At 35.8% G+C, this 20,873-nt stretch overlaps 1 protein-coding gene across 1 annotated transcript in view; it reads right to left on the bottom strand.

The window, feature by feature from the left end:
• Positions 1 to 20,873, bottom strand: part of ATG7 (autophagy related 7) — a 47,936-nt gene that overhangs the window by 6,785 nt on the left and 20,278 nt on the right. Inside the window, exons 13-16 of the mRNA XM_086470068.1 lie at positions 17,964 to 18,167; positions 17,596 to 17,711; positions 16,786 to 16,861; positions 13,748 to 13,828 (exon numbers count right to left, since the gene is read on the bottom strand). Coding sequence (XP_086326194.1) covers positions 13,748 to 13,828; positions 16,786 to 16,861; positions 17,596 to 17,711; positions 17,964 to 18,167 — 477 coding nt within the window. The remainder of the gene's footprint in view (positions 1 to 13,747; positions 13,829 to 16,785; positions 16,862 to 17,595; positions 17,712 to 17,963; positions 18,168 to 20,873) is intronic.

Here is a 20,873-nt window from a genome sequence, read left to right as displayed (position 1 = left end):
TCAGAGATGTACTAAACCTTTCTATATTCCCTGCCATAGCAATAAATGAATTCTTATGTACTGACAGAAAGCAGACTACACCGACACCCACAATGTCTAGCATTAGCTTTTGATGAACCACCTGGAAGAATTTTTATTAAATCCAAGTGCCCTTTGTATTGCAATTAGCATGGAAGAGACTAGGAAGCTTCTCATTAAGTGTCTTTCACAATATTAATAAGCACTAATATTAATAAAATAAGATCATAGAACCATGAGTTGAAGGTGTATTATTTTTGGATCTAGAAACTGTAGTGCCTTTTTTTTTTTTTTTAAAGTTGGGGAGGAATGATACACACTAATACAACCAAATCTGTTATTGTTGTGGAAGGATTTTAAAATTTATTTTCCCTCTGTAGAAACTCCATCATATCACACTGCTAGACTTTCCATGGCACTACAATGGCAATCTAGTTTAGGGTAACAAATTTGACTATAGACACAGCATCTTAAAAACCTAAACCTAAAGTACACCACCACAAAATATTTTTCTTGTATTAGCACTTGCAGAAGCCTGAAAACTTTATCAAAAAGTGTACTTACTGATTATAATTATTTGCTTTTTATAATGGGAACAGCCTACTTAATAGAAATATCTATTAAATAGTTTTAAAACAGACATTCCAGCCACGTGGCCCAGAGAACAACATATCAGGAAGCCAAAGAATGACCTGGCAGCATCACTCAGTTTGCCACCTGAGCAGTGGCAGTACTGTTAAAGAAGGTATACGCTATAATGAAATCCTTTTAACACAGGCAGCAATTGAAAGAACATTTTGTCACCTACAGGGACTTTATTTCCCAATTCAGATGATTAAGACTTTACAATAAATACCATGAAAGGGATAAATACGATTAACTTGCCCACATCTATCACTTACTACACAAATTCAGTAACAGCTGACCGACAAATCCAATGTGGCACATATTTGTTCAATAGCCACTAAACGTACCTCAAAGAAAAAACAATGAGGCAAAATAAAACTCATCTCAAACTCCTGTGCCAGGAGACCACACAGGAATACCCTGCAGGTCATCAGGAATAAAGCCAGCCTAGACATCAGATAGGCATAAAACAATTCTAAAAAATGCTTCCAGATTTAATAAGTGCCTAATTTGCTGCTGTGTGGAAAGGAAATTTTCTCCTTTTCAGTCATGTCCGGCAGAGTCTGAAGGCCCATGGCTGGCAAGAGTTTGCTTTTCAGTTCTTAACAGCTCTCTTTGCTGCTAACACCATATTTGATACCAATGGGATTATTCTGAATAATAGCTTTACAGGATGAAAACACTTAAGAGATGTTACAATTTTTGTTGTTACTGATCTCAAAATAGTTACTATCTGACTGCAGATGTAAAAAAAAAAAAAAGTCACTCACAAACCTTTTCTGGGAATAAACGTGTCACCATCCAGTCATTCAGTGACTCAAGCAGAAAAAACTGCAAAGCAGCAACAAAAAGAACCAGAAGGATCTAACTCTGCTGCCTAGCAAGACAAGCTGAAGCAATACAGATTTATTAAGGAACTCTTATCTTTTTCTCACTTGCAGGTCAATTTTCAGAGCTTAAGAGAAGTAGAAAGTAGCATGCCTTCTATATTTCATGTCTGCTGCACATGCTGTCAGGAGAAAACACATTTCAAAACCACACTGCTTCCTGACACATGTAAATCTCCTCTGAGGTTGATGCTATAACCTCAGTTCCAGTCTCCATTTCACAGAGCCAGAGCTACAATGGATTCTTCACATGATGGCTTTTTAATAGAACAAATGAGTCTGTGGATGCAGATTATCACAACAGGGACAAATTAATGTATTGCTAAACCTTTTTGTGTAAATCATACACAGTAACCCATTTTATTAGCAATGTTTTTATTCTTGTCTGTTTATTGAAGGAAAAAAAAAATCTCATGGTAGGAGGAAAAAAATAGGGGCTTAAAGAACTTGTTTTGAAATGAGAAACAGATGTGCAGCCTTGGTGTTATACTCTTTTTAATAGCACTCTTTACAAAGAAGTCTCAACTGCTGGGTAGAAAGACAATCTGGCTCGACGATTGCTTTATAGCATAAAAGCTAGTATCTGGTTAAGTACAAGACCCTGGTCACCGATGTAAAATTGGCTCACATCTTATGCCTCGTTTCTGTCACATAATTTTTAAACTTTTTACCAGTATTTACACTTGGTTTCACTTTTTTGTTTTCTAAGTAGTTAGCATCTGTAGAGCTTGAAACAGTGTTTGTTTTCCAGGAAAAATAAAATAGGAAATTAATGCCACCAGATTTATTGTTTACACTAAATAAGATATATGGGTAGCCTACCTCCAAAACAATACGGGTGCTGTGTTTTACACTCTTCCTGGCTTTAAACACTTTCCACTCAAAAAAGACAGCACGCTCCCCCTTCCCCACCCTGCCTCCCCTCAAAGGGAACAGATGCTTCACTAAATATTTTAGAGTCAAAAAAAAAAAAATCACAAAATTCAGTGTTATATTCAGAAATTTTACATGCTTAGATATATTTTTGCACACTGCTAACTATCCAGTTATCACAGGCAATGCAGAATGAAAAGGAAACTACTGTGAGTGTTAGCATGCTGAAAAGAGACATTTCCGTTTCAACCACTGCTTAGGAAATAAAGAAGTCATGTAAAAGTCTTACCAGTTAAACTCTTCAAAACTTGGTGTATCTGCTATTGAAATAGGAAAGTTAGTAAAAGACTACAGTGCTGTGAAGAAGCATCCTAAGCGAGAAGGGAATAAGATGAGGCACACAAGCCATTGGGATCTTGTGTGTAGGCAGTTGCACAGGCAGTACTTTTAGTGTTCAAAATATTATGAGACCCATAATTTCCTTAAAAAAATCCTCATCTCCTAGACTCTTGCCTTTTCATGAAGTTCTCAATTTCTGTTGCCATTTAGTCCTAAAAAGTTGTAAAAAAAAAAAACCCACACCAAAACCAAACAAACAAAAAAAAGGCCTACTAAGTTGATCCTGTAGTACATCTATGAAACAAAAAGCAACAAAACTTCTCTGAATATCACATAATAACTTTTCAGGAACTCAGTTCATGCTACTGGAACAGAAAAGTCTGCCAATGTTACATGACTCTTAAGACACTTCACCTTTTATTAATGCTTCATGTATTATGCAAAAGATTCATATGAACAGCCACACACACTTGTGCATTCACAAACAATTAAGTTTTAAGAACAAGATCATAAAACAAAGTTCTGAAGAAGGCTGTACTCCAGATGCATGCTGAAGAACGCTATTCTGAAAATACTGGAAGGTCATAAATCACAAGGCAAAAATGGCATCACTTTTGGCTCATGTCCAAGTAATTATAATGCTCTCTGCATACACAATTTTCTCCTTACCTTCCCATAATCAGTATTAAACATGAAAGCAAATCAATGTAAAACCTCAACTAATCCAAGTCAATATGATAAAAATTAATTTAAGAAAGAGATTGCTCTTTTAATTTTGAGTAAGAATGTAGCGATATAAATTTTTTCTCTGTTCCTACTACCTGCACTAATTTTGAACTGCAATGGACAGAAAACGGAATATTAACTTAGTGAAGAACAGGCCCTGAAAGGTCTCAGCAAGATTTTGTTTTAGCTTAGGACTTTTCAGTTTCTTCTTTTGAATAATGAAAAGGAAGAAAGTAGAGTTCTTAGACATTTAAGAGACGACAGTTTAAGCACAGTCTTGTCAACATTAAGTTCTCGGGAACTGCATGCATTCTGAGCTTTTCTGAAACAAGCTTGATGTGTTTTATACACAAGTAACTTTTTCCTACTATGAATTGACAGAATAATAATACAGACAAAACAGATTCTTATTTTAGCTACTTTCTCTTTTCTGAAATATTTCTCACAAATTATTTTAAGCATAATGGCATCTTCAGTTTACAGCGAATATAAGGACTGGACATACTGGACAGCATACAAGTCTAAGGCATTCCCTGCCTGAAAGCATTAGTAAAAAAGTGAAAAGAAAGAAAGGGATAAAGAGAGAGGGAGAGTAGAAGAACATAAACATCTCCATTTTAGAGACCAAGAATAGAGCAACAGAAGAGTTTTCAAGTAGACAATATCATTAAATCACCTATTCTGACCTCTGAATACACGGGTATATCCTCCCATCACGTAACAGCCATCTCTGGCTTGTTCCACATTTTACACTGGACAGACGTTTACGCAGTTACAACGTTTACGCAGTTACAACGTTTACGCAGTTACAACGTTTACGCAGTTACAACGTTTACGCAGTTACAACGTTTACGCAGTTACAACGTTTACGCAGTTACAACGTTTACGCAGTTACAACGTTTACGCAGTTACAACGTTTACGCAGTTACAACGTTTACGCAGTTACAACGTTTACGCAGTTACAACGTTTACGCAGTTACAACGTTTACGCAGTTACAACGTTTACGCAGTTACAACGTTTACGCAGTTACAACGTTTACGCAGTTACAACGTTTACGCAGTTACAACGTTTACGCAGTTACAACGTTTACGCAGTTACAACGTTTACGCAGTTACAACGTTTACGCAGTTACAACGTTTACGCAGTTACAACGTTTACGCAGTTACAACGTTTACGCAGTTACAACGTTTACGCAGTTACAACGTTTACGCAGTTACAACGTTTACGCAGTTACAACGTTTACGCAGTTACAACGTTTACGGCTCCAGTTCATACTGGCATTAGTCACTATCCATTGAATAGCAGCTGCAGAAAGCCCTTTTTCCCCAGTCACATCTGAAGTTATTGGCAATTTGTGGCTGGATAATCTGTTTATTACCCACATATAGGGGCAAGCATCTATAGTACAATTCTCATTTTTGCCTTGAAGAAACAATCCAGAAACAGCATCCATTTTCCAGAGACAATCCCTAATGCTGGGAGCAAAGAAAGGTCACTTCCCCAAACATCTAAGAAAATTATTCTCACAGAAAAGCGACTGTCTTACGTTGAATACTCTTTTGGCTGTCTATACAATTTGATTCTATAAAGACTGGAGTGGTCCATCTTTGATGGGTTGACATAAGCAAGTAAAAAGCCTGTAATGAGCGGGTACTGCATATGACGTCATTTATCCCATCCAGCTCTCCCCTGCCATCAGCAGTTTCAACAGTAAGGCGTGATCAGTCAGACAGTAAGCACCCAAAACTACCACTACCTTAAACAGAAATTGCAGCTGCTCAGTAGTTCCCAAATCCGGAACCTAGTTTAAAAATCTGTATTTTGTAAACTATTTTATTATACATTTTATTATCTGGATGCTCTACAACACCTATGCAAAACAGCACTGGAAGAACAATAGCATTTTCTCCAAAACCACACATATTTCCTGTACTTCATCAGTTTCAGTTATTTTACCATCTTTTTAAATTCAATTTCCTTCACTTTTTTCCAGTTTCAAAGAAAACAGAAGCACTTCTGCAAAGACAAAGATATAGGCAACCCTGTAAAAATATGGAAAAATTGAATAAATGAATAAGGGTTAAACTTAAACTGTTCAAAAATCCCTACGTAGGCATTTGCTAACAAAAGAACAGTTTCCCAATAAAGCGAGGCTGATGATTTGTAAAGTTTAACAAAAGAAAATAGGTATAGATGCAGACAGACTCTTGTCAAAGACTGCAATGAGAAGGCGGCAGAAAAGCATGCAAGAAAAAGTGCTACAATAGTTAAAAATAGGATGGGAAAGATGTAGTACCCATCCCTTCAATCTCACAAGTTTAAAAAAAAACGTAATTCAAATACAATTATCTAGCATGTTATTACAATATTACAATCTAACATTTTAGAATAATTTACATATGAGATTATAATAAAGCAAGTTCTATTTGCAGAAAGTGTAGAGAAAAAAACCCACCAGACTCACATCATCACCCAATTCCTCGAGACAACTGTCACAAGATCTAACCACAGAAAAGAAAAACATGGATACATTGCCATTCTTTCACTCCTGCATGTTGGCATTACTTTTTAATATGTAGAGGCAGAATTACAGCTGGAATTGTCAAATGCATACTGTGCTGCACTGTATAAACCTGAAGTACTTGTCTATCAAAATTATCACTGCAAAGAGTGTTTTGAACCATAACCCTGTACGTCTGAACATTTTCATTCATGTGATTTAGACTTGAACCTTTACGTAACCCTGCCAATTCTTCAAATTAGCTCAAGTTTTTCTTATATACACTTTAACAATTGACAATTAGCACTCTTTGCACATAACAGATATGAGCAAGTATTTTGTCTCACTTATTGCACTAAATATGTTAATGTGTTAAGTGACTTTTTTCATAGTTGCTACTATTAAAGGTCTGATATGTTCCAGCCAGGAACAGGTGGGTTTTTTTTACTTAGTGACTCCTCAGCTCACAAATAAAAAAATCTAGGCATAAATGGCAGACATGAAGCATACAGAGTCTGTATTTTCTTTGATGACTATGTATTGAATCTTTGGAATAACTGAACAATAAATAAGGGAATAGAGGGCATTAGGTTGCAAGTATGCAAAAACACTTATGGAAGTAAAAAGAACAATTACTCATATCCAGCAAAATGAACAACTGATCTTTTGAGTTCCAGATGGAAACCTACAGAATAAGGTTTGAACTGTTTCTACCTTCAGCAACAGTAGGATGAACATCATCACTGTACCATCACTACACATTGTTCGTTCCTAGTTTTTATCCAGTTTAGTATTCTCTAGCTTTATTTTTGAAATTCTTAAAATACGTACTCGCTGACAGATTCTCATATAAGTCAAAGTATTTTAGTTCGGTTTTGCTTTTACTGACACAAAAGGAATTCTGTAACAGCTTCACCGAGAGATGACAAGACAGCATGAAGTTGCCCTTAGAACATATAATTAAAAATGGTGTTCTAGACACAGATATTGAATACGTCAATACCACAAAACTGTGGTGATGCTATCTCTTTCCTACTGATTGATAGGCCTTTACTTTGCGGTAATCATAGTTAAAATGTAACTGAATTGGAGGAAGAAGAAATATTAAAAAAACAAACAAATAAACCCTTTAAGACCCATAGAATTTAATTTAAATGCAACAACTTGTCAGAAATATGAATCAATTGATTTAATGGCATGTTTCTTCTTCCCCTTAAAACTAGTATTTTAAAGTTAGTTACATATAAAAATGAAATTAATTTTATTCACGGTGCAGAAACGATATTATATGAGTATTTTCACTTAAAGACTTCAACTAATTCTGTTTTTTCCATTAGTTCAGATAATAGACATTTCTATTTAAGATGGACTTCATAAAACATACTTTCTCCCTCTTACAACTGCTTAGAATAATATCTTACATCCATTTAAAATCACTGAACAATTACTGGAACATATTTTTACTTCTTTTAATGCTATTTAACTTGGAGACAAGTAAGCTAGTTAGTACCATGGACCAATCACTCATATAAGCTGCTTCTTGGACCAAATTCTGGGATTCTCTGCAACATCGCTTTTATTCTACTATCTAATAGGGTACGCTGCCACATCAGCATAGATCAACATGCTATTTCACTTAAACATCAGGAAACACTTAAATTCACTAAATAAAAGAAATACAGAATAACAAAATAAATTTGTTTACTTCTCTGAAGGGCAAAAGTATGTTGCTTATTACTAGAAAGGGATTCTTAACGTAGCAACTTTACTATTCTAAAACCAGAAGTAGTAACAACAGAATTGCTGATTTTCTGGAGCAAAAGAGGGAATAAAACAAGTTTCAGAGTTGTATGCTCTCTTTTTTTCCTCCCTTTTTCTCTCCCTCTCAAGAAACCTTCTTAATCATTTAATCAGAGGAGTTCAAAACTTCCACTGCAAAGAACACAATACTGAAGAATGGCTCCTAAAACCACTTTGCAGTAAACCTTAGCTATCTGTTCCCTTGTCCCATGAAGATAAGACCCCAAACCATAATTATCTGGGGAGGAATATCATTTTACTTTGTTAAAACACATTTTCTATGCCAAGTTGTATTTAAACTCCCTAAGATATCTAATGGTTGCATCTGTCATGCAGGAAGAAGTCATTTTACATGATGAAGACAAACGGATCGGCTGGAATAAAGACAATTATCTCAGGATAGGGGGCTGGGTAGCAAAAACTGGTTTTGCTCAACAAAACATGAAAGACACAAACCCCTAGTTTTCAACATTTAAATGCAGTTGCAAACACCCACACTCAAAACAAACATTTTGACACTGCACGTACAGCTGCTTGCTCCTGAGAGGCTAAGATTTACTTATCCTGAAGTCAGAAGTTTTGAAAATGCATCCTTCTCTCAGAGTTCAGAGCCCTGAACTCAAAACAAATCCTCACCCATGTGAAAATATTTGGGTGGGTGGTTTAGTCTCACAAGACAGAAACTGATCTTTAACTTTTCATAAACCATCTCAGTTCTTAATACAGATAAACACATTAACAACATAAGCTAAAATAAAATCATGTCTTACTGATTTGTTGTGGAGAAGCACACTAATTTCTTCTCCTTAAGAGAAATAGTAAGTAACAACAGCAAGAAAATAGTCCCAGCTGTAACTCTAACTAAATTACAACACAAAGTAAGAAAGTGGTCAAAAAGAAAAAAAAAAAATTAAATGTCCTGTATACTTTTATACTTGCTACGTTTATCTTAGTGGAAGAAAACATAATGAAACAATAAATTGATTAAGAAGCGATTTCACAGATACGTTAAAAGTTGAAATGAAGACACAACAGAATGACTAAGAGCAAGCGTTTATTAAAGATTTCTAGCATCATATCAGAGGAAGAGGAGAAGAGACAAGTAAACACTGCCAGCAGCATTGCTTAAAGTTTTGAACTGTCCTTGTGATCTGACTGAATTTTTAAAACAACTTTACTTCTCTTCACTACCATAAGATAACCTATGACACCTATTAAGTGTCAATAAACCTGCATCCCTCAACTCTGAATAACTGGTGCAAAATATTAATCATTTTTAACTCTTACAACCTAGCCATAACAGTGCTAACCCACGGGAATGTCAACCTGCTTTCTGAATTTTTGGTAAATAGTATGATGTAAGATTGAACATAAACATGTTCTATCTTTCCCCGTGTTCCTTCCGTTTACAACCTTTATTGTGGAGCTGTCATGTGCAAGGCAGTTTATTTGGCACTACTGCCTTCACGTAGGACTAGCTATGATGTTTCCAGTCATTGTGATGGACTTTCAACTTCCATTTTTCAATTATCAGCCATGCTGTCTGTACAGACACTTCCCTACCTTCTCCAGTGCATGAAACTGAATACACAGATTCCACACTCTTTTCTTTGATCATGAAACAGGGTAATGCTTAAAGTTAATGTCACTTTTAAGATTTCTGGGGTTCTTAATCACATTTGCTCTCCTCTAAGGGGACAAAATTCCATTGTAAGGGTCACATTACCATGGTCATCATTTCTTAGTGCGTGATGCAGCATTCTTGGTACACATCACAGCTTCCTTCCGTAGTATCCTTTTACTTGGGATAACCTACATTATATTGTGTTGACCTTATAATAAAAATTCAGTATTTTTGAAATAGTAAGACCAGGCATTATTTTCAAGAATGCGCGTCTTTCAGGCAACCAGCAGTAAAATCATCCTTACCATGACTGATTTTTGAAAATACCTATTATCTCAATTCCCTCTCTGAATATAAATTTTAAATTTAGTGAGAGAAAGACTGACAGAGATTTAAAAAGTTATGGGCAAGACAATACCACCTCCTGCTCCCCCCAGTTAAAATGACATTTCTTTAAAGAGGAAAAACAAAAGGGTAAGCCACTCATCATAAAGCAAATTTCTATGCTACCTTAAGAGTAAGAAGAATATTACATTTAACACAGCATGCTGAAAACATGCCTAGGTATATTAATGATGCATTCTTTAAGTCTGAATGAAATCTGTCCAATATTAATACAGAGGCTGCACTGTACATAGAAGTGTCAATTGTTAACATATGTAAATTAAAGAAATAAGGAAAGTTATAAACTGACTCAGTTACACAGCCTTAATGTTACAGCACAGGTAGAGAAATAACTTTTTAAATATTCTTTTAAATTTTTTCAGTGTTCGTTCCTGAAGGGCAAACATTTATCCCCATTTCCTCCATCATTTCCGCAAGCCATGCAAGAGTTAGCTTCTCGTACAGTAAAGATCAAGGCTTTTTTCTCCCCCATGACTTACCTACATCAACAGAATATTTGAATTGAAAAACGTATAATATAAAAAGATTAACAAGAGTTTTACTGACAGTTCATACAATATGCTGTCACTGGGAGAAGGCAAATATGAATTTTTTTCTCAATGCAGCTAGGGTAAATATGAAGGCATTATCTTAACTGAAAAAGATCAGTAAGTTACTGAATAGTGCAGCTTACCCTCAGAACTGATCAGAACCATTTAAAGTAAAAATGCATGTCAAGCAGTGAACAGACGAGAACAATAAAACCATTGTTACGTCCACATGATGACAGATTTCAAAACTGAAACACTCATAAATAACTTACGCGACACAAGCACTTAGTGAATGTCACAGCAAAAGCGTTCAAGGTATTCCTGGGATGTTAAAAAGGGAAAACATCTGCAAGGGCAGGGAAATATCTTGACTGAAAACAGAAATTGTAGCATGGTGCCTAGAATACCATTGCTGATCCTACTGTCCACCCTTCATGAAATGCAATGACATTGAAAAACATTTAAAGGTAAGTCAGTTAAATTACTCAGTGGGTAGAAAACTACAACTTAAGCAGTTCAATTTTTCAGCATACTGAATAGAAAGTTGAGAAAGAACTTGAAAATTGGTAGAGATACTTATGCTGTGCTTCTTTTTTTTTTTAATTTGCTAGTAGAGATAATTACACATCAGAACAATTTTAGTAGGGGAAGGAGAGAAATATCTTTAAGGAAAATAAGTTAGCTTTCTAGCACATGGACAATAAATCCAAACTCTGGAAAATAAGATCTGTAAGCTATATGTAAAAGCAGAGGGGCCATCTGTATATCCAAGTTGGTTAGTAGCAATAACATTTTCTGATGTTAAACTCTGAATCTATGAGGTCTGTTTCATTCCATGAGGCACAGGAGGAGGGAGGAATATTAACAGGAAAATTGTTGTTACCCTCACTAAAATATAAACACTGGCAGTTTTCCATTAAGAGAGATACATATTTTAACAGCCATGTTTCAAGGCCTTAGCCAGTTGCCTGTAAGGATCAGATAGTACAGGACCACGACTGCTCTACTTTTTTATGGGATTGTGATGCTTCTTACCATAACGTTATGAGAAAATATCCTCATATTGCTCCCAACAGTGTAAAAGAACAGTTTCAATAGCGCAGTAATTAATAAGCTTAATATTCTCATTCTGTAAGTAAAGCAGTTATTACAAATAACTGTCTATACTAAAGAACTCCAAATTCTCCCTTCTCAGCAACAGAACATGTTTGCCATGGAAGAGGAAGTGCATCACAAGACCTGACGCTGCTCCTCAGACCTACCACTCAACTGGCAGTGCAGTGCCCTTAGCTCTAAAAGAGGGTACCTCCCATTCTAACACATGCTTCTGCAGAACCAGAATAAGACAGAGGGAAATCATACAAGGCAAACTTGGCCCAGAATAAAAATAGATTGGTTTCCTGCTGCAGCCATCCCAAAATTCCTGAACAATTGCCTGTGGGAAGCTTCTTTGGCACACAGCCTGTTTAGGACAACTCTGGGTAAGGAATAGCTGGCTGCTTGGACGTCTGGTCTCTTCGGCTTCAAAAACAAATGGAATCTAATCTCTAAACATCCAGATCATTAGCAGATTCTAAGTCATCCAGCTGTACTGGATGGCTTAAGAATGTACTGGAGGGTTTTTTTTAATTCTTAATTCATTAGTTTTATGTTTTAAGAGTTACAGAGTGACGAGACCTCAAGAAAGAGAATGCTGATATCAAACAAGAAAATACAGTATCAGCAAATTCAATTACATCAGAAAAGCCACTTCTCTCCTGTGCTAAAAGTTTGAATCTACAGTAAATATGACATAGATCACAATGGAATTATGCTAAATCGCTGCATTAAAAAACCCAAAGTCCAACATATAGACTGCAATTAAATTGTAATTGGATTTGTCATTTCAAAGTATTAGCATCAGATTTCCAGATAATAAAGGGTGACATACTCTTATGCTAACAAATAGAAAGTTCACAAAGTAAACAAATGCTGCGTTTCTACTGTAAGGAAATACGTGCACCAGTGAAGTAACCTTTTCAGCACAGAAGTAATTTAATACCCAAAACACACGAAAAGTGATCTCTCTGGGAATAGCACAGCTGCTAAAATCCAAGGCAGTTTTTATTAAATCATCAAGTCTGTTTACGTAAAACAGGGCTCTCTTAAAATGACCTCCAAGAGGAAACAATTTGCTAACAAAAAATTGATACCTGCATTTAATTTATCTAAACTGATGTATGTTTTTATTGCTTTATATATCAATATATCCTGGATCAGAGATAAAATTTAAAAAAAAAGCTTATTCTAATAGTTTAAGTTCTCAGGCTCCACCATCATAAAGTTTTAGCTACTGCTGAGCTTTCAGCTATTCCAGAGGGTAGATACATGTTTCTAAAAATAACAGCAGTTTTAAGCTTAGTGCTCCAACTTTTGAGGAGAAAATGGACATTAATAGTCCTTCAGAACTTGTCAAATGTATCCAGATATCCTAGAGAAATAAGAAGAATACTGTAGAAGAAGAAATTGTGCAACTTCTCAAAAAAATGATAGTGCCTCCAGAGTTTTTGATAGCCGTTTGAAAGAAGGACAAGTATGGAAAGAATTTCTTGCAGTAAGTCTCAAGGTACATACAAGTGAACTAGATTAATGGCACTCCCAAGCAGCCCAAATCATGAGTCAAAACCTCTGAATCTTCATATCGAGATACCCCAGTCAAAACTTCTTGAACTTGTACTACACGGCCAGAAAAAAAAAAAAAAAGCTTTTCAAGGCCACAGTACAGGAAAACAATCCAAGACTGAAGAGGAGGCCTCACACACGCACATTAGTGGGCTGCCCTAGTGTTCTGGCAACACACAGCTCAGACCCAAGCAATAGCCTAAATCTATTAGGTGACTCAGGACTGTCAACACCAGCACCAAAATGAAACAGTCTTTTCAATAAAGAAATGTTATGGAAGTAATTATTTTCTTAAGTGTTCTTTATATGTTTGTTTTGTAACATAAAACAGAAATTTAGACAACTTCGTATATTTCTAACGACACTAAGTTCAAGAAAGCTAAAGAGATACATTTAATCATTTGACATCAGAAATAATTTCTTAAACAACTAAAAACAATACCAATTTTATTTCTTCATACAAAGCTGAAAGATATTCACAGTATTTATGCGATATACTACTCAGAAATGTGTTGGCCCTAATCTCTGCTTTAGCTGACTAGAATGTTTATGTGGAGATAACATGCTAATAGGTGATGCCACAGAAATTCGAAAAACAGCTAAAAAGGAAAGGTATGAGGGCAAAGGAACTTTAGCTGAAGTAAGAACACAGCCCTAAGGAAATAAATGTCAAATACAATTCAGTCCTTGGCACCCCAAGACCTACCTAGAGGAAGAACATTCTTTACATATACCTACAGACAAGCTCAGACTTACTTTGGCTGAACAGGCTGTGCACTTATCAAACGCCAGGCTGACTGGAAGAACATTGTCAAACCTTGATAAAAATCCACGGATCTGGAAGATGAAAAAAATTACAATAATACTTAACAAATAGAAAAAATATTTCCAAAATTTGACATAAACTGGACGTTCAATAAAAAGCTAAAACCAGCTATAACTAGGGTAACACTGTTCTAACACAGTAACCCCAAATAACACCTGTAGTAAATTTATGCTCAGTATTTATTACTGTTTCTCTGCCATTATAGCAATAATGGCACAACTGTCTAAATTCAACACTATTTAAACACAAATAGAGGCACAGCACCACCTGGAGTTTGACTTTTCTGACTGCAAAGTTTGATCAAAAATATAAGTCATGGCACAACCAGTTAAACACAATTTTTTTCCCATCTCTGTAACATATAATCTGAAAACTCAAGTGTTGTGCACTCCTAAACTATGTCGTTAATGTGATGGTACCGACACGTAATTTTAAAATTCTAGACCACTGTTTCTGGTAACAGAGATAATATTGAAAACACTTTACGGCAGGGTTTGATCATTTAAACAGTATTAACCCTAAGGTATTTTTGCAGAAACATCAAGGCATACATAACGTTAGAACACAAAAATATAGTCATTTTTAAACAAAACTCACACCCTGGAAAAGAAAGGAAAATTACAAAATCAAGTCTTTCTGATACCACATTGCTTTATATTTCAAGACACTTCCTGGAAATAAATTCAGTTCATTTATGGCACACTAAGACTATATGTGTGTAACATGTATTACCCACAAAGGAATACCTTCTTAATAAAGAGGCTTCCTGCATTAATTAATTACTATTGTTCTTTTTCCACACAAGTGGGCTAACAAAATGAACAAGGACCACCACAAAAAAGCACATCAGAAAGTAACAGTTAATTCTAGACCCCTGGAGAAAATATTGCACTCACCGAGTTAATTAGATGGGTAACTGCTAAGAGAAACCAGCAGTTTATAAAAGGATTAGATGTCACAATGTTTGAGAAAAAAAAAAAAGTCTATTTTCATTTTATACCTACTGAAGTTATATTTGCACTAGAATTCTAAAAGAGGAGACATTCACAATAGTCACTAAACGTAAATGTGAAAACAGATACAGGGTTGACAGGAGTTATAATTCAATGTTTCCCCATTAAAATCTGTATTTGATATGGGTCATATCTCAAAGCATAGCCCAAAACAAAACAATAAACATAAGTAATATCATACAGGTCTACAAAACACACCAGACAGGACTGACTGAACAGTTAACACTCATCATCAGGAAATATATGAACTGTGAGATCATTATTTTTCCAGTAGAAACAGTAAACTTTCTGAAGTTTACTAGGAAATATTAAAAAAAAAAATATTACTACCTAATGTAACGTTTGTAGCTTTTTGTTGGGGAACAAAAAAGAGAATCACTTCTTCACTATCCCTTTTCAGATGTTAAGAGAAAGTTCAAATTACAGATCTGTTTGGAGGTCTGGAGCACAGTCACCACTTTGAAATAAAGTCATTGTGTATGTATGAGACTCTCAAAGATTCAACTGTCAAAATTACTGAAGTTATTTTTCAAAACAAACTGACCTAGCATAAGTAAAATCTCTTTCATATTACCATTACATATGGTCACAGGAAACATTCAGATAATTACAGAAAACTAGGTAGAAATTATAACATTCATTTTTCAACTATGAAAGTAATTTATCTTTGGAGAAGTTTTTGCAAGGGAGTACCTGGATCATCAAATGAACAAGATTTAGATCTGGCTTTTTCTTCCTATTAAGATACAAGAGCTCAAAAAATCTCCCTCAGATGGCAGCAGTTGGCATAGGGTGGGCCTGGCTGACAACAGCACTACATTTTAACTACAGATAACCCCATAGAATAAGAAAGTAACCTAGTTATAGTAAAGTCACCTGTCAGTCATTGCAAAAGTTACAAACTTATCTATTATTGCCAAAGTTGGAAACTGTAGAGAACCTTCCAGATGAGCAGATTATGAGTGTCAGCAAGGACAAGAGCCTCGTACTGAGAGCATCTGAACAAGCCAATCGAGAACTGGGTATATCCCCTACTAATCCTGCAGCTGACAGTGTCCACAGTAACTTCAGGGGTACAGGAGAGAGAGTCCTGAGAGAGAACTAGAGATGCTCCAGAATTACTGAAGAGAGAGAACATAGGCAGAACCTAGGGGTATGCCACTGCATAAAAGGGCCCATGTGTAAACATTGGTTACTACACAAAATTAGACTCATTTTAGATAGGCCAGACCCTGTGATTTGTGAACAAAACATACTAGTAGCTTCATTTTTTTCTGAATCAAGATTCATTCTTAGCACCACAAAAAAATTAATGTAAATAGAATCTAAAAATACCACTCGGAAACCAATAAATTATTTATTTACACAATGGAAGCATCTAAATAGAGTCACTCAGCAACATAAAGAAAGAGGGACAGAATACTTTTAATCCCCAATAATATCATCACAGGGGATACGTCTATGGCGAAAAGATCAGCAGGCAGTTTTTTGAAGGACTGTATCAATATAACAAATAAAAACAAGTTTATCCAGCAATTTGAACAATGGTATCCTTAACACATTTGTAATTAGAGCTTGGGTTGAGTGGAAGATTTAAAAAGTGAACAAATGTAACTTTGAGATGCTCACATTGTCAGCTCTGGTGGGGAAAAGAAAAGTCAAAGGTTGCCTTATTCACATACTGTCTGCTCCAAACAAACTCCTGCTAAGTAGGCAGCAGGAATCCTGTGTCCACAAAGCAGGACAGACACAATGCCAGGAACACAACTACCTTGGCCTGTATGATGGATTTATTTTTGGTTTATATATACTTTTTTTAACAAACATGAAGAGTCAGTCCTTCGGGAATGGAATCAGCATACAGTATGTTTTTGTTAAGGAGGCAAAGTCTGTGATGGTTGCCTTATATCAGTTCCCAGCTTTTAAACAAAAGCATTTACTCACAAATTATTTACCTGATGAGGAACAAGTCCAAGAGAAGTAGGCGGCTCATTCATTCTATCATCACTACTGCTAGCCACAGCATAACCACTGCCAAAAATCCAAGAAGGAAAATTACAACAACACAACACTCAACAGTCAAAATTTCCAGTAAGCTTCAAAACATTTTGTTACAGCTTACAGCGTAGAATCTGGAAAGGAACCTATCTGGAAAGTCTGTTTCACAGTAACTAAGATTCAGCATGGGAATATAAAAACCCTTTTTCCAAATCAGTCTCAGTCTCACACTCATGTCTGACTCCTAACTTACTTTTTCTTTCACAGATTTTGAAGACAGAAAACAAGCCTAAATTCAGATTGCAGAAAATCAGAGTAATTTCTGTATCAAACCCACTTAATTTTAAATAAGATTTTGCAATACTTGGCTTATCTCAAAGTCCCTCACATGATATACATAGATATGATAGCACCTCATTACATTCTAACACTCTCTTGAGCAAAGGAATGCCAAGATCCACTAACAGGAATACTTTCTTCTTTTGAAATATTCTCAGTAATTTTCTACATTTAAACTCAGAGAGAAAATTGCCAATTTCCAGTATAAAAACTAAAGAATTGATGAATCTGTTCTCTCAAACACTGTTACATTACACTGATATAGCAGACATGACCTACACATTTTACGTTAATTTAAAGGCAACATTATACCTTACAGAATTGTCCTACTTCGTGTGCACTTAATCCTCCTTCCCCCAAAAGATTATAGTAAATAAATCTTATTTCTCAGAGAACACCTTTTGAACACCAATCCAGAAGTGACTCACCCTTCTGGATGCTGTAAAACAGAAACCATTAATTCCACTGCAAGCGCTCCAGCTACCATAGCTAATCCAGGTCGACTGACTGTGCACTGCTGATCCAGTGTCCGATCCCTGGTGGACTACAAAAACAGACAATTCTAAAGGAAAGAAAAGCGTAACTCAAAAGTCACTAGCTGCCCTACTACACAAAACCTCTTTAGTTCTGTGCAATTAATTTTTTTGATCTTCCAAAGAAAAGATGAGCTATTTCTTAATCCTGCGTACATCAATATAAAACAAATCACTTTATGAAACACCATTTAAAGGAAATAAAAAATTCCAGTCACAACAAGAGAGCTATATAATCACCATTTGCATAAGGTTCTACTCACATCCCCTGGTGCCACAACATCATTGCAGAAGTAGCAACCCAGTTTATAGCCAGGAATATTTGAAAAGAGTGATGATCCCAAAAGGTCATAAGAACCAGAGGCATTGTTCAAACATGAATCACCAGATTCTTGCCCTTTTGGTTTCTTTAGTCCGTGTCTCATAACAACAAATGTGTCAAATCCCAATGCAGCATTGATGACCAACTGTGAACAATGAAGAGAGAACAACAGATTTTAAGTGAGCCAAAAGGGGGAAGGGGGGAAAGGCCCCAAGGTTTTATTCACTCAATGTCAAAAAAATCCCACATGCTGTAGATGGACGAACAACTCATTAACTGCATATCTGTCACTTGAGCCATAAACAACAGATTTTCTGATAGCTGCAAAATTCCAGTTGTCAAACATCTAGAAAAAACAAAACCAAACAAAAGTCTGTTTCAGAAATCCACAAACCATTACCTTTTCCTCTGTCTTTCAGGGAAATTTGATACAAATTAACAACTCTGTTATACAAACCTATGCATACTCCCTGGGAAAGAAAAAAAAAAAGCCCACAAAAAACAAAGGAACAGGAATTCCATCAGTGTGTTGTGCTAGTTTACATCTGAAGATAGGTTTTTCACACCAGCTAACATTCAGTGTCTCACTAAAGTTGCTGAAGCTGCTATGCACTAATATGAATTAACATCCATATATCCAAATTTGGCCCAACATTCATACAATTATATCATTACTGGAAAAAATCATTTTGGTTCCAGCTCAGAATTTATTTTCAAGTTTGCTGCACGTTCTGTATATTCATATTCTCTACGTGCTAAAATATTCCAAGTGCCATTTAAGTACAACAGTGGCCAGCAATAACAAGTTTTCATGTCATTTGAAATTCTACCTGTAGTCTTTCCAGTTTGCTGTGGTCTGAAATGTAACTCATTAAACACTCCTGTGTAATAATGCAATGAAACACATTGTTATCCAAAAAAGAGTTCTGCACAGTAAGGAAGGCAATTAACAATTACTTAAGCTCTTCATATGCATCTGTTTAGTCACATTTGGAGCACAAGCAGCCGCAGTACACAGTTACACTGTCATCATTTTTCCCTTTCTCTTCACTTTGTGACAAGTGCTTGGAGTAATCTGAAGCTATACACAACATGACCAAAACATAACACTTAAACTAGCAGATTTTACTAAACTCGCAAGCAATGATTCAGATATAGCAAAAAGCAAAACCAATTATACCATAATGACTGTAGCCAGTAAAATATAAACGAAGATATTACACTGCTTCATATGCAGATATTTTAGATAGAAATTCTAGTACAGTAGTTTGTCATTTTTCACTCTTACAGCTAGGAATTATTTAAAAGAGGGACTTTGAGGGAAGCTGTCAAGAATGAGCCATCTTAACTAGTAAGCTTGTGAGATTCATCATCATGCTTTGCATTTCAAACAATTTCTAGATATTCACTTTCAACCACACTGTTCAATCTGTGGTAGCAGAGCCTGGTCTACAGCAAACAATTAAAAGACTGCATCTTCTCACTCTATCTACCTGTAAAACCTGAAGATAGTACTCCATTTTCAAAAGATGAATAACATGGCACGGCTGGTATTATCAGAAGTTAATAATATTGCTAAACACTTCCCACTGCAATAAAAAGTTTCTTTCTCTTCAGTTTACTGCTCAGCAATTATTTGAATCCTAATTCATTGACTCTTAATTAAAAAGAAATAAAAATAAAAATCTGGTTTTGACAAAGAGACTATGGAAAAGTGTATCTTTTGGCATGTATTTAAAAAAAAACCCAGCAAAATTTTAAAAGTTCCAGTGCTCCGCAGCAACAGGGATTTAACATCTGACACAAGGATTTAACATTTGAGTTTTCTGTTTGTCTAAGATACTTGTTTTGGGTGGAAGGACTAGAGGAATGAAGATCATCAAGGCAACTGAATGATTACGCAGGGAAGCCACTCTTACTTCTACCCTGCCCATGTACCCCTTAGAGAGAACTTTACCCAGATTATCACTCACTATGTTCTTCATTTTCTGTGTGCCTGTTTTGAGACCTTGGGGTCCAAACTGCAGCAGTACTGCAGACTTACAGTTGCCATACAAATTCAGATTTGAAGTAGAGACCTCATTAAATGTTTATGAACATGAAGTACATTGAAAAACTAATACTGAGCATTTCAGTTTGGACGCCTTGAGATTTCACTGCTGTGCTTATTCAGTGACAGAGAATTCCATCTCCTTGCATCGAAGTGATCTTATGAAAATGAAATCACTGTGGTGCAGTCAGACACACCATGCCACTAAATATCAGAGAACTGTCACAAAGTAATCACAAAGTTTGCCCGCAAAGTGTGATTTGAAAACTGTAAGGCAAATACAGTGGGGGACTGCTAGCTAAGCAAATGTGTGGGGCAAAGTTTTGGAGATCACCAATTCTACCTGACTGAACCAGACACAGGGGGCTGAATATAAAACTGCACATACTGTTTACAACCACCAACCATCATACATATGGAAGAGTAGGCTGGCACTTTCCAATTTCAACACCCAGCTTTGCAAACTTACTGTTTTTATGTCGTTTCTGTGCTGTTTTTAAACAGCTAAAGATTGCTCTAAGACCACAGGTGCAAACTGCAGAAAGGATAGTAGGATTAAGTAGGAATTAAGTTATCAAGTTACATACATGGAGTTACACCTGAAGTTATACTTCAGTGAAGTTCACACTAAAGGGGCACACTGATCTTTCAACTGGCAGTGTAGTTCACTGGCAAAGGGAAGTTCATTTGAACTACAAAGACACACAAGTCTACTGCTAGCGATCAGAAATATATTTAAAATAAGGAAAGAAAAGAAAATTTAAGATTTAGACTTAGAAAAAAAGAGAACCATTTGATTTG

Source organism: Leptosomus discolor, chromosome 9 (assembly GCF_034619465.1).
Source record: "Leptosomus discolor isolate bLepDis1 chromosome 9, bLepDis1.hap2, whole genome shotgun sequence".
In the NCBI taxonomy this organism is placed as follows: domain Eukaryota; kingdom Metazoa; phylum Chordata; class Aves; order Leptosomiformes; family Leptosomidae; genus Leptosomus; species Leptosomus discolor.
The sequence above is the reverse complement of the archived record's forward strand: the minus strand, read 5'-3'. Positions and strand labels throughout refer to the sequence as shown.